Genomic DNA, 15827 nt, shown 5'->3' with positions numbered 1-15827 from the left:
GTGTTTAAATTGTCCGAGCATCCGGTTGTTCTTTGCTTTAAGACCTGGGCTCGGTTGCATTGGTACACTCTGGTCCTGGACCCCACAGCCACATTCCAGTTCATACCAGAACTTTCCAAATCAGCTCGGTGGTTAGATCATTCAAACCTCGCTCTTGGTTTAAGCGGGTGGACCCCGAATCTGCCTCTCCTTCACTCCACTCGCCCTGACTTCACCTTGAATGTGCCTCGACCTTGTCTATATGAATATTTTTAGCTGTCACCAGACCTAGTCCTGTCAAGATTTGTTTGTTTACCAAGCGAATGCAGTTCAGAATTCTACAGTTAAAGGCATAATCCTTCATCACAGAAATTCAAATGGCTTTGCAAAGACTTGCAATGCTTGGCAGATGCCTTGATATAGTATCTGAGTAGCACTGAGATGGAAGCAATTCAGAGAATCACTCCTTAGCTTCTGTACACCCTGAAGGCCAGAGAATTAGGCAAGTTAAGAAAGCTGCAAGATAAGTCGCAGAAATTGTTCGTTATAATTTAAAATACACAGCCAATGTGTCAATCCAGCCCTAACTTAAGCAACACACATCAAAGTTGCTGGTGAACGCAACAGGCCAGGCAGCATCTGTAGGAAGAGGTGCAGTCGACGTTTCAGGCCGAGTCCTGACGAAGGGTCTCGGCCTGAAACGTCGACTGCACCTCTTCCTACAGATGCTGCCTGGCCTGCTGCGTTCACCAGCAACTTTGATGTGTGTTGCTTGAATTTCCAGCATCTGCAGAATTCCTGTTGTCAGCCCTAACTTAATGTATTATTTCACATCAACTGAAATAATAAATGTAATATTTAATTTATGTATATTGATTAGGTTTGTTGGTGTGTAAATGATCTCTCTGTGCTTTGGCTTTGTTTCTCTCTGAGATTACTTCAGGGCTTGTGTGAATTTACACACAGAGGTTTTAATGAGTTTGCAGTATTGTCTCGTAACAGGTGTCCTTTGTTCATTGATCAGGGCAGACCCCTGCCTGCCCCATGCAGAAACGTATGTCAGAAAGCTCTACACTTCCAAATATTGGTCTGAGCCCCAAGAAAAAGGCAGTGATGGTGGTAATTCTTGACACCAATATGCTTGGATGATGGAGATCTATGGTGTATGTGGGTGGAATCAGAGGGTGGACAAGATTTAAATTAATGGCTGCGAGTTTAAGGGTGGGGGGGGAATCCAGCATATTTTAAAAAGTGGTGGTTCGGAGCAAAAGGTGGTTCAAATGTTTCAATTTAATATCAGAGAATGTATATAGTTACAACATGAAATTCTTATGCTTCACGGAGCCAGCTGGTGCCGAGGTGGCACCAGCGCTGGACTTCGGGGCAAGAGGTCCCGAGTTCGAATCCGGCTGGCTCCCTTGGACGCTAACAACTCGAACTCGTAAAAAAAAACCTGGAGAGGGATGGGCTTCGCCAGGTTTCAGATGCCCAAGACATGCCGTACGATGAGCATACCAAAAAGATCAGTGCAAAAGAGATTGACGACTCCACCAGGAGTTAAGGGCGCACACACACACACACACACACACACACACACACACTCACACACACACACACACACACCATACACACACACACACACACACACACACAAACACACACATGCACGCACACACACACATACACACACACACACGCACACACTCACACACGCACACAAACACACACGCACACACACACACACAAACACACACTCACACACACACACACCACACACACACACACACACACACACACAAACACACACACACACACACAACATACACACACACACTTCACAGACATCCACAAAACAAGAAACCCCAACAAATAAATGATAGTAACATCAGAACCCTAAGCCTCCCTCCCTCCCACACACAAGCAGCATCAGAACCATCAACCCTCCCCTCCCTTCCCCCCACTTGCACCAGCAGAGGCACTGACCCTGCCCCCCACCATGCAAGCAGTAGCAAAAGCCCCCCCAAAGAGTTCTTGCTCAAGAGCCCATTGGGTGGGTGAGAAGTGTTAAATGGTGGGATCATGGGGCTCATGGTAGTGATAGTTTGGTCCCTTGCAGTCGGTGGAGAAGCAGGTCTGGGACAAGTTGGAGAAGGGACTGGGACCCTAGAATTGTGGATGCATGGATAGGCTGGGTATTGGTGATGGAGCCAGAGACATTGTGGGGTGGGAGAGCTGGGTTGGGGAGGAAACCCTAGAATGAAGTCAAGTCAAGACAGGGATCTTCAACTGACACTGCATGGAAAGATCATATTGTCCAAGAAGAGGCCAATGTCAGGTATGCTGTTACTCCAAATACTCCAGCATTGTTCAAGAGGAAAGATTAATGTCATTCTATGTGACTCTAAGAAGAAAACACTTCCGAAGTGCTTATCAAATTGGCAAGGGGGCAAGAAATGACATAGAAATGTTGTTTGGCTTCACTCTAAGAAAGTATCACTTTTCAGTTGTGTACAGTTAAGCTGTTACATTGCTAGGCAGATTTGACCTGATTTTCATTTATGTGAATAACCTAAGCTATTCCTCAGAAACTTCTTGAATTATGTTCTAACTAGCCAATGGGAAGAAATACTGATAATCCGAGTGATGAGTAGTGTATGTGTGCATAAGGGAGAGCTAAGATTCTGCTTAAAAATCAAATTGCAAGTCCTATGCGACATGCCCTGGAATAAAATTGGACACTGAGTCTGGACAGGGGATCAAAACTCTAGTCGAAGGGGAACTAGATTTCAACCAGTGAACATTAAGCTGAGCACAAAATCTTGCTAGGGCTCATTATTACTAGTTTTATATCATCAAAGATATCAACATTACAGGATCAACTAGTTTGGACTGGATTGCTTCTTGAGTTTCTGCAATTAGTCTCAGTGCTTTGATGTGGGAGAATGAAAAAGTCCAAGAAAGACTCTCATTATGAACAAATAAAGCAGAGCGAGCTATTGGAAAGTGGTCATGTGCAGATGATGGCTATGAATATTGAGCAGATTGTGATGCCTCTCTTGGTTAACTAGTCTCTGAGACTCAATACTTAGCAAAAAGTAAGCACATTCAGGAAATGATGGGGGGTTAGTGGGGGAATGGATACGGGGCATGTGGAGAGAGCTCTCTGTGTACAAAGCAAGCCACACATATTTAAACTATCTAATATTATATTAAATATATGAAATGGAATTGGAGTTCCTTGCTGCTCTTTATTAAATTATGGTGAATTCTGAATGATACTCGCTCTTTAAGTGATGCGAAGCAGGCAGCCCAGCAAGCAGTGTAGTGGCAAGCCGACTGTCGAAGTGAACAGGATGAGCCAGCTGTTGGAACGTTATGCCAGAAATACAATGGAGCACAGTCATGGGGGAATGCGCAGAAGTTGAGATTGCCCTGTTTCTATCTGAATCAGCCAGCTTTCTGAATTGCTTATTTAAAAAAGAAAATTATTTCCTTCGATACTCGTCCCCCAGGTAATAAACTCATTGCGTTTTTAGCTTCTGTGGGAAGGTAATGGAAAAAAATCTGGAAGGTATTTTGTATAAATGCTCATCAGTTGTGCCTGCAACATAAATAAGTAGCAAGAAAGGAGAATGACATTTATATGGATGAGAGGGACTGCAGAGGTAAATGACAAATAGCAGTTTTTACAAAGGAAATGCGTCTGTTTGTAGGTTGGCATGACAACAGCCACTTGACTTCAGTCATTATCATCACCCCCTTCCCCCTCCTTCCCACCTCCCCACCAACCTCCTCCCTCCCTCCCCAACCTCCCTCCCTACCGAGTCTAGTGAAAAACGTCTGACTATAGAACAGAGAGGTTTGAATATTTTGAGTGGAGCATTCAACACTCTGAACACAAGTGTTAGTGAAAAGAAAAAAAAATGTGTGCTATCAGAGGATTTTTCTGTCAGGTTTTTTTTCCCTATTGGATGCAAAATGAACATATTTCCAGCTGTCTCTCGAGTAACAAGAATAGAGAGATTTTCGTTTTCGTTACGGAGCAGTATGAAGGGCAAGATCCAATCTATGGGTCTGTGGGATCTCAGCACTATGGTTGGTAACCACTACACCTTTATCTTTCTTGTGTGAGTTGCAATTAAAAGTAAGACTGTAAGTCATCAATTTAAAATCTTCTTTGGACATCAGAAGAATTCAAATCTGCACCACTCTGCTGTCGGTTTTGTTTTTTTTGTAAGTGTACGCACGGAAGTCTATACCTCGTTTACTTTTTCTTACCTTGTCTTCTCAACTTTCCTCAGACGGCTTCACTCCAACAATTTGATGTGCAACTGCCACCTGGCCTGGCTGTCTGACTGGCTCCGTCAACGACGTCCCATCGGTCAATATGCCCAGTGCACGGGCCCCACTCATCTGAGGGGCCTTTACATTGCTGATGTTCAAAAGAAGGAATTTGTCTGCAGTGGTAAGAAATCATAATAGAGATATTAAGAAGCTTAGTGTTTTTACCAGTGAACATTATCTCTTCCCACAGTGAGTTATATGGAATGACATAACCTGGACTTGCTTTTTAATTCCTTTTTTTAAACAAAACCATCTATAACTATTATAAAAATAGTCTGTGGAATTACAAGATTAACTTTAGAGTTTATACTTCTGTGGAAAAGTTTCAGGTTTCAATTGGTAGACCTGCGTGATTAGCAATTATAAGAACCTTTATAGGTCAATGAAGTATTTTGATATCGGTGCCCTAAAGCAAAACAAAACTGCAGCAACAAGAAAACTGAGGTAAAAGTGAAGAGTGCTGGAAATACTCAACAGGTCAGGCAGTATCTGTGGGTAGAGAAAGAGAGTTAATATTTTAGGTTAATGACTTGGTACTAAAAAGCTCGATCTGTTTTGTTCTGCTCCATTGCTCCTCGGGGGGCGGGGGCACAGGAAGGTAAGAGCCTTTTATTGACCATGCATCAGCTTTTCAGTGCCAAATTAAGAGGAATTCCATGTCTTTGTGATCATGAGATCAGGGCTTCATTTTAGAGGATACTTATGATCAATAGTGGTAATGTTTTGTCATTCAAATTCAGTTTTTAAGGATTAAGTACCACCTTATTTCACTGTCAATACTCCAGTGTGAACAACTGAGGCGATTTTAATTCTCTCTCACAAGAATGGTTCATCAACACACCTCTGGAATTTGAACTGAAATCTAGATCTGTCTTATCCTGCTCTCTGCTAGCTGTACCAACCCTTAATGTATAATGTATCTGCATAGTCTATGTCCCGTTCTTAACCTGTGTTCATATTCAGCATGAATGACAGCTATGTCATCCTCCCCAGCTCAGTCTCCATTCTGACTTGGACATGTACCATCATCTCTTTGTTATGGCTGGGCCAAAATTCTAACAATCAGTTATCCACGATAACTGCCTTCTCAAAGCCATTTAGGGTTGATTAATAATTGCTGGTCTTGCATACGATCTGCATATGAATGAGTGAATTTTTACAGGCAGCATAAGTGGCCAGTCAGTTGAACCCAGTCTCCCAGCATGTCACAGAGAGAGCTACAGCTGCAAATAGAAAGGTTCAGTCATAACGGGGGGAGATAACACAGGCTGACCATCCCTTCTTCAAATGCTTGGGGGCCAGAAGTGTTTCAGATTTCTGAGCTTTTTGGATTTTGGAATATTTGCATCTATATAATAAGATACCTTGGGGATGGGAGACAAGTCCAAATACAAAATCCATTTACATTAGATATGCAGCATATGTCCAGTTGGTGAGAAGCTCTCTGAATGAACAGTCTACAGTGAAAGCACAGTCTGACGTGATTGGGCTGGGTCCTCCACTGACTGAATTAACACCCCCAACCATATCTATTACTGGGTTCCAGCGCTGCGATTGGCTTCATATCCACCATCGATTTCAAACAGTCACTATTCCACAGCAACTATGACGGGAGGGGTGAGGGTAGTTTTATACAATACTTCTAATAATTTTGTGTATGAAATACTTGCCTTCAATTTTCGTTCGTCATGATAGATCTTTGCTCATTTCACAATCAGCATACCGTTAAGCTCCACACTGACAAATATACAACTGAGATCTTCATTTTTCTCTTCATGCAGTGTTTTTCTATTTTTCATTAACTTGTGTTCATTATGTATGTGAGGTCACTTCTCAGAACTGTCTGTGGTGTGCAGACACTTGTCCTGGGAACCTCCCCAGCTGCTAGTGGAATTTTCCATTTGTGATATCATTCAGTGTTCAAAATAAATTTGGAGTTTAGAGTTTTTCGGATCTTGGAATTTCCGATGAAGGGTTTTCTACCTGAATCAGAGTTTGGAATGAAGACATTTTTCATAGCTGTTTGCGTAACGTGAGAATGGATCCATTATGCTTTCATAAACTTCTCCCGTGTTGACAGTCATCATTGTGCAGTTAGAGTAGAAAATAGGTAATTTTAATGTACTGATCACGGCTTATGGGTGTTTTCAGGAGCCCTTTGAGGTTACTTTCTGTTGATGTTGGTCTGTGCAGCTCAGTCTGACAAACAGTAAAATTCAATTTAATGTTCTTAACTTCAAAGAGTCTGGAGCCTGAGACACTGTTGTTCTCAGCACTATGTGCCTATAGGTAACTTACTTTTAAGGTATGAGGCAATTGCATCCATTTCCATGGCAACTCACAACACTTGGAAAACAGAACTAGGCTCTTTTGGATGTAATTCACTTTTGTGGATCAGACACAGCTTCCACCTCAGTCACTCATGGGGTGAATTCATTCCCCATTGGTTCACTTGGACGAGCACTGGGATCAAAACCGTACTGTAAATGATCCACTCCTGTCGATCCCTTTGCTGGCAGGAGAGAGGGTCCAAAGAAAGTTCATGGAATGAAGGGTTAACATATGAGAAGAGTTTGATAGCTTTGGGTCTGTACTTGCTGGAGACAAGAAGGTTGAAGTGGGATCTCATTGAAGTCATCAAATATTGAAAGGCTTAGACATCCTGGACATTGAGAGAATGTCTCCTACAGTGGGGAGTCAAGCACGAGAGGGGACAGAGCGGGGAATTTCTTGGTGACTTTGTGAAATTCATTGCAGAAAAGCCCTATTCTAACAACCCCAATTACAGACCCCATCTCAGGAATCAATCTCTCTTTCAAACTATTATGCACCCATCAACTCCCACAGCTACTTAAACTATACATCTTCCCACGCCGTGTCTTGTAAGGATGCTATTCCATTCTTCCAGTTTCCCTGACTCTGCTGCATCCGCTTTCAAAATGAGGCTTTCTAAAATGTCCTCCTTTTTCAGGAAGTGTGGCTCTTCCCTTCCGTGGTGGTTGATGAGGTCCTCTCTCTCATCTCCCCTGTTTCTCATACTCCTCTCAGCCCGCCTTCTTCCAAACAGAACAGAGATAGATTTCTCCTGGTCTTACCTTTCACCCTATGACCCTGTGTATCCAGCATATCATCCTTGGCCAGTTCTGCCATTTGCAATATGATCCCACCGTCAGTGACATTACCTCATCCACACTGCTTCCCGCCTTCCTCAGGGGCCATTCCTTCCATGACCGCCTAGTCCCCTCATTCCTCCATACCCATCCCTCTTTACCCCTGGCACTTTCCCTTGCCCTCTTAAAAGATGTAGCACTTGTGTTTGCACGTCTTCCCTCGCCACCATCCAGGGATCTCAGAAGTCTCTTTTGGTGAGGCAAAGTTTAGCATGGATCTCCTCTCAGCTTGTCTACTGTAGCATTCAGTGCTCCAGATTTGGCATTTTTCCATCCCTTCTTGCACCTTGTCCTTCTAATCCTCCAGTCCTCCCATTTCCATGCCTCTTCCCATCTACCCCCAGCTTTCCCCTCACCCATCTTTCTCCTATGGTCCCTACTGACTCTTTCCACCTGCTTAACTCCCCCACCCCACACCCCAGACACTCATGCCCCTCATCTGATACCAACTGTTGTTCACCTCTCTTGTCTTCATTAATGGTTCCCAGTCTCACCTCCATTCCTTATCCAAATCCAGCTTTGGTATGGCCTTGTATTCCTGCTAATGTTTGTCCAGCGGCTTTTTCACACTCCACTCCTCCAGTCTTGCTCCATCTGCTGTTTTGCTTTCTTGTCACTCTCCTTGTCAGCCTCCATCTATCATTCACCTGCCCCAGTCTGCCAACTTGCTCATCTGCCCTACCTGCCTGTTATCTTACACCACTTCACCATCCACCAGTTGCCTCCAAATCTTTTCTTGTCACTCCTCTTCTCCTCTCTTCTCTACTCTCAGTCTTAGTGCAGGGTTTCAACCCAAAATGGTGACAAGATCTTTCTTCATACAGGTGCTACTTGACCCCCTGAGTTCCTCCAAGAGACTGTGTTGCTGGAGACTTGACCTTTTTCCCACTGCCAAGGCTTTGGGACAAGAGTATCACATAGCAGCAAGACCAAGACTGAAGCAACAACATGCAGGCCATACAAACTATTTCATCATGATCATAAAAGTCTAGGTTAATCTCAAAGCCTCAAAGAGGACCACAACCTTGTTGTGGTTTGGAGGCTTGCATGACTCAATGATCTGGAGAGCTATGTTGGCTGGAGTCAGGGCTTTTTGCTTTGGCTATTCATAGGGTCAACCATGCCAAACAGGCCAAAGGGTATGGGCCAGATTAAGAAAGGTCCTTTGGTCCTCCAGGTTCAGGGGTTCAGCTCAGGGCTACCAACTGATAAAACAAAATCGTTATAAAAACAACAATGAAGAATCCTTCTATATCTGAGTGGCCAAGGGCAGAGAGAGATGGAGAACCTTCATTGCTGCCCTAAATGCCAGTGGCATAATGGGCGGTAAGTAAGTAGGTAATCTCAAAGATTCAACATAATATTATGAGCTATTTCTGGATTATTCAGATTGCTACAGATGGAACATTTTCTTCGCGATGCCCAAATGTTCTACCTACAGTCATCTTCATTTGTCACTTGTGTTTGGATATTCTAATTCACCTACTTCTGGGTATTAATAGATAAGGTTACAAGCAGAATACTGAGTTTTCATAGGGTCAGCAATGCATTGTGTTTCCAAAGTTGGAATACAGTGGAATCAAGAGTTACGGATAGATTGGGATCCAGTCACCAATAGCCATCGTAACATACAAAATGCTGGAGAAACACAACAGGTCAGGCAGGACTGGGGACTGGTCTCAACCTAAAATTTCAACAGTTTACTCCCCTTCGTTGATACTGCCTGACCTGTTGAGTTCTTCCAGCATTTTGTGTGTTGCTTTGGATTTCCAGCATCTACAGGATCTCTTGAAATACTGAATAGCCATCTCCTGCTCGTATTTCATATGTTCGTATATGTTATACAGTGTATTACTTTTTTTTGATCAAATGAGCGGCACTGACATGGCAATATTTACTGTCCTCCTTGGGCTACATGGAATGGGGACTGAAATAGAACAATGCCCTGCAGGATTCTAGATAGTTAGTTCATAGAACAATTTCATGCCTCTCATAACTGATCTCTGGTGGTGGCTAAGGAGTGTTGGATTGCATAAGAAATACCAAGATTTGATCATTATGTTTTTGGATTACATGAGAAGTTTTAATATTTAATTCTGACGGTGTTAAAATGGATGAGGAGTTTCAGAGTTTAACTCTGTTGCAGATGGATTGAATGGGGTGCCTTGGCTTTTTAATCTGAAATTGCTGGACCGGACCGGATGGAGTAAAGTTTGTGTACCTTTGTGTCAGGTGTATTGTGAGGCTTAGACCATAAGACATAGGAACAGAATTAGGCCATTCAGCCTATTGAGTCTACTCCAACATTCCATCATGGTTAATCCTAGATCCCACTCAACCCCATACACCTGCCTTTTCACCATATCCTTTGATGCCCTGACCAATCAGAAAACAATCAACTTCTGCCTTAAATATACGTACGGACTTGTCCTCCACCGCAGTCTCTGGCAGAGCATTCCACAGATTCACTACTCGCTGGCTAAAAAAACCTGAGTTCTAAAGAGTCACCCCTCAATTTTGAGGCAGTGCCCTCTGGTTCTGGATACCCCCACCACAGGAAACGTCCTCTCCACACCCACCCTATCTAGCCCTTTCAACATTCGGTAGGCTTCAATGAGATTCCCCCCCGCCTCCCGACATTCTTCTAAATCCCAGTGAGTACAGAACCAGAGCTGCCAACTGCTCCTCATATGTCAACCCCATCATTCCCGGAATCATCCTTGGGAACTTCCTATGGGTTCTTTCCAATGACAACATATCCTTTCTACGATATGGTGCCTAAAACAGTTAACAGTACTCCATGTGCAGCCTAACTAGTGTCTTATAAAGCCTTAGCATTATCTCCTTGCTTTTATATTCTAATCCCCTTGAAATAAATGCCAACATTGCATTTGCCATCTTTACCACAGACTTATTCTGTAAATTAACCTTCTGGGAGTCTTGCATGAGGACTCTTTAGTCCCTGTGCACTTCTGAGGTCTGAACATTCTCCCCATTTAGATAATAGTCTACCCAATTGTTCCTTTTACCAAAATGCATTATCAGACATTTCCCTAGACTGTTTTCCATCTGCCACTTTTTTGCCCATTTTTCCAATTTTTCCAAGGATATTGCCTGGATTGGGGAGCATGCCTTATGAAAATAGGTTAAGGGAACTCGACCTTTTTTCCTTGGAGTGCTGGAGGATGAGAGGTGACCTGATAGAAGTGTATAAAATGATGAGAGGCATTGATCATGTGGATAGTCAGAGGCTTTTTCCCAGGGCTGAAATGGCTAACACAAGAGAACACAATTTTAAGGTGCTTGGAAGTAGATACAGAGGAGATGTCAGGGGTAGGTTTTTTATGTAGGGAGTGGTGAGTGCATGGAATAGGCTGCAAGCGATGATGGCAGAAGCAGATACAATAGGGTCTTTGAAGAGACTCCCGGATAGGTACATGGAGCTTAGAAAAATAGAAGGCTATGGGTAACCCTGGGTAATTTCTAAAGTAAGTACATGTTTGGCAGAGCATTGTGGGCTGAAGGGCCTGTATTATGCTGTAGGTTTTCTATGTTTCTATGTCTGAGTCCAGCTGCAATCACTTTGCTTCCTCAACACTACCTACCCCTCCACCTATCTTCATATCATCTGCAAACTTTGCCACAAAGCCATCAATTCCATTATGCAAATCATTGACAAACAAAGTGAAAAGTAGCAATCCCAATACTGACCCCTGAGGAACACCACTCATCACTGGCAGCCAACCAGAAAAGGCCCATTTTATTCCCACTCACTACCTCTTGCCTGTCAGCCATTCCTCTATTCATGCCAGTATCTTTCCTGTAACACGGTGGGATTTTATCTGATTAAGTGGCTTCATGTGTGGCACCTTATCAAATGCCTTCTGAAGATCCAAGTAAATGACATCCACTGTCTGTCCATTGTCCACCTTACTTGTTACTTCCTTGAAAAGCTTCAACAGATTTGTCAGGCAAGGTTTCCCTTTACAGAAACCATGCTGACTTTGACTTACTTTATCATTAGTCTCTAAGGACCCTGAAACTTCATCTTTGATAATAGACTCCAACACTTTCCCAACTACTGCGGTTAGGCTAACTGGCCTTATAATTTCCTTTCTTTTGCCTTTCTCCCTTCTTAAAGAGTGGAGTGATATTTGCAATCTTCCAGTCCTCCGGGACCATGCCAGAATCAAGTGATTCTTGAAAGATCATGACCAATGCATCTACTATCTCTTCAGCACCTCTCTTCGGATTCTGGGATGCAGTCCAACTGGTCCAGGTTACTTATCCACCTTAAGACCTTTCAGTTTGCCTAGCAGTTTTACATTTTGTAATAGAAATGTCAGTCCCTCCGCTCCCTGACACTCACAGACCTTTGGAACACTGCTAGCATCTTTCACAGTGAAGACCGAAGCAAAGTACCCATTAAGGTCATCTGCTATTTCTTTATCCCCCATCACTACCTCACCAGCATCATTTTCCAGAGGTCCAATATCAACTCTCACCCCTCCTTTTACTCTTCGTATAACTGAGAGAACTTTTGGTATGCTGCTTTATGTTATTGGCTAGTTTGCCCTCATATTTAATCTTTTCCCTTCTTATAGCTTGCTATTTGCCTTTTGTTGGATTTTAAAATCTTCCCAATCATCCAACCTCCCACTCACTTTTGCTCCCTCATGTACCTTTTCCTTGGCTTTTATGAAATCTTTAACTTCCTTTGTCAGCCATGGATGCCTACCCCTGCCGTTTGAGAGCTTCTTCCTCTGTACAACATATCCTGCACCTTGTGAACTATTCCCAGAAACTTCATCCATCTCTGCTCTGCCACCATCTGCGCCAGTATCCTCCTCCAATCCACCTGGGCAAGCTCCTCTCTCGTGCCTCTGTAATTCTTATGCCATTGAGATACTGATGCATGTGAGTTATGCTTCTCACTCATGGCTTCAGGGCACTTGAAAGCCATTAAACATGTCATATAAGGAAATCGTTCTTCCCCTTTGCCATCTGATTTCTTTTTCTTTCTAAATCCTTTTATTAATTTTCCAAAATTATGAACAGAATAACAGTATTGATACAGAGAGATTGGAATAATCTTATTGTTGACAAACATGTACACAAAAGACTTCAAATCATACAGGTGTAATAGACTTCCAAACTCTTAATATGGTAAATCATAGAGAAAAAAGAAAGAAAAAGAAAAAAAATTCAAAGAAACCCCCCCCCAAAAAAAAACAAAAAAAAATTAAATACTAAACCCAAAAAAAAAGCAAATGGAACAAAACAAGGCTAGACCAATATCTTAAATCGAATACATTCAATAATGTTGTCAACTCCGTATAGTGTATATATGTGTATATATATATATACTATAACTATAATTCACACGTTTTCATTTTTATTATCATGTAATGTAGTGTACTACTGCCACAAAGTCAATAAATTTCATGACATATGCCGGTGATATTAAACCTGATTTTGATTCTGATTCTGATCTCCTATAACAACAACCCTTCCCCTAAAAACAACTCCCAAATAAGTGAGGCTAAACATCATAACTCAATAATAGGTCTAAAATCAAATTTCTGACATTTATATAAAAAAAAACTCATTAAAGTATATATTTTTGTCCATCTATCACTGGGGCTATAAACAGAAATTTCAATGAAGCAGACTTTCTTGTGACAGATAGAATGTAATTAAATAAAATTGTTGTCTCTCCATAAATATGTCCCATGTGGTTCAAAGCTCTGAGTCACAAATAGGAACTGGTGTAACTTGTACTATAAAAACAATTAATTTACTTGAACCACGTCTGTGTCGGATATCCACAGTGTGCTTTTAATTAGGATAAATAATTACACATCCCAGGATGAAGGTGGATTTACCCTTTTTCAATTATTGAGGAAGTAATTGGGTTTTTAATTACAGACTGCTTTTGCCCCACTTTCCTCTTTTAAACTGGTGTTCAGCTGTAAACCTGAGGAGGACATTCATTTCTATTCTTTCCATCTGTTTCTAGTCTCCCTGCTGTAAATAACACAAAGTGTAGCTGTAGCATTACATTATTTACCCGTTTCTATGGTACCCTGTGGGCTGAGGATCGCATCTTGCACAGTTTGTGCTGTGCACCAGCTGGTCACAAAGATTCTAGCCTTTACAATCAGGATGATTAGCTTTTAGTGCATCTCCCGGTGAGCAATTGTTATCAGTTGCACTGCACCGCTCTCTGGGTTCAGGCTGGATATTTGTATTCCACCTGACAATAGCACACTTCTCTAAAGTATTTCCTCTTCCTCAAAATGTATTTCCTACCTCAATAGCAAAGACGTAAGTTTTTCTGAAGGAAAATGAGCTGTACAAAGAAGAATTCATCTAACTTGTATTAAAATGAGGAGTTACTAAATTTCCCACACAGAGATAGAAAGGGACAAACACACAAAATGCTGGAGTAACCCTGTCACCATACACCACCCTGAGATTCATTTTCCTGCAGACATTCACAGTAGAAAAAAGAAATACAATAGAATCAGTGAAAAATTACAACCAAACAAAAACTGACGGGCAACCAGTATAGAAAAGAAGAAAATTGGTTGATATACAAAAACACAAAAAAAAACAAACAAGCAAATGAATCCAGTTGCAACTTCTAACAATCCGCCTTTAGGAGTTGGAGCTGGAAGTGGATGAACTCCAGATCATTCAGGAGGCTGAGGGGCTGATAGACAGAGGTAGTTACACCCGAGGTGCAGGACACAAGAGACTGAGTGACAGTCAGGAAGGTGAAAGGGGTTAAACAGCCAGTGCAGAATATCCCTGTGGCCATCCCCCTCAAAAACAGGTATATCAGTTTGGATACTGCTGGGGGGTGGTGGTGGCCTGGCATAGGAAAGTCACAGTGGTCAGTTCTCTGGCACTGAGTCTGGCTCTGTGACTCAGAAGGGAAGGGAGGAGAAGAGGCATGCCGTGGTTATAAGGGATTTGTTAGGCAGGGGAACAGAAAGGAGGTTCTGCGAACAAGATCGAGATTCCTGGATAGTATGTTGTCTCCTGGGTACCAGTGTCTGGGACATCTCAGATCGAGTCGTCAGCATTCTTAAGTGGGAGGGTAAGCAGCTAGAGGTCGTGTACCAAGTAGGTACCAATGACATGGATAGGACGAGTGATGAGATTCTGCAAAGTGAGTTCAGGGGGTTAGGTGCTAAGTTAAAGGACAGGACCTCCACGGTTGCGATCTTAGGGTTGCTACCCGTGCCATGTACTAGTGACGACAGAAATAGGAAGACCATGCAGTTTAACTCATGGCTAAGGAGTTGGTGTGGGACGTAAGGCTTCAGAACTTTGGACTGTTAGGCTGTCTTCCAGGGAAAGTGACACCTGTACAGAAGAGACCTATTTGCACTTGAACTGGAGGGAGACTTACTGTATATCCTCGTGGGAAGGTTTGCTAGTCCTGCACAGTAAGGGAGGGGAGGCGGGGGATGTTTAAACTAGAGTTGCAGAGGGATGGAGAATGCCAGAATAGATGTTGGAGAGACTGTGGAGACAAATGTTAAGACTCAGACAAAGTCAGGAATCAAAAAGTTTGAGCATGGTGCGACTTATGTTCTGAGCTGTGTGTATTTCAATGCAGGAGTATCATAGAAAAGGTAGGTGAGCTTAGGGCATAGAGCAACACATGGAATTATGATATTCTAACCATTAGTGAGACTTGATTGCAGGAGGGATGGGACTGGCAGCTCAACAGTCCAGGGTCCGGATGTCTTAGAAGTGTCGGAGCAGGGGGGATTGCGGTGGGGGGGGGGGGCGGAGGTGGGAGGGGTGGGATTACTAGTCAGGGAAAATGCCACAAGCAGTGCTTTGTCAGGACAGACTGGAGAACTCATCTAGTGAGACCTTATCACATTAGTATTATCTACCATGCAACAGTCCACAAGATTTAGAGAAACAAGTTGGTAGAGAGATTGCAGACTATTGCAAGGAACATAAGGTAGTCATATTAGGGGATTTTAACTTTCCACAAATTGACTGGGAATCCCATTCACTAAAAGGACTAGATGGGATAGTGTTTATCAAATGTGTTTATGGAAGTTTCCTCCATCAGTACATAGAAGTCCCAACAAGAGATGTGTGATACATGATCTCCTGTTAGGGAATGAGACAGTGCAAGTGACAAAGGTTTGTGTAGGGGAACATTTTGCATCTAGCGATCATAATGTCATTACTTCCCTACTGCCTGTTTCACCGCGGGTGTTTAGGGCAGCAACGATGTTCCTCTATCACTAGCAGCGTTCACGGCTTCCTTCATTGTGTCAGTAGCTTCCTCTCAGTTTTCAA

At 42.7% G+C, this 15827-nt stretch overlaps 1 protein-coding gene across 2 annotated transcripts in view; it reads left to right on the top strand.

Moving 5' to 3' along the window:
• LOC140200362 (slit homolog 3 protein-like) overlaps positions 1–15827 on the top strand; it is a 669401-nt gene that overhangs the window by 437483 nt on the left and 216091 nt on the right. For both annotated transcript variants that reach the window (XM_072263584.1, XM_072263583.1), the window contains one exon: positions 4281–4444. In XM_072263584.1, coding sequence (XP_072119685.1) covers positions 4281–4444 — 164 coding nt within the window. The remainder of the gene's footprint in view (positions 1–4280; positions 4445–15827) is intronic.

This window comes from Mobula birostris, chromosome 7, assembly GCF_030028105.1.
Source record: "Mobula birostris isolate sMobBir1 chromosome 7, sMobBir1.hap1, whole genome shotgun sequence".
NCBI classification, from domain to species: domain Eukaryota; kingdom Metazoa; phylum Chordata; class Chondrichthyes; order Myliobatiformes; family Myliobatidae; genus Mobula; species Mobula birostris.
The sequence above is the reverse complement of the archived record's forward strand: the minus strand, read 5'-3'. Positions and strand labels throughout refer to the sequence as shown.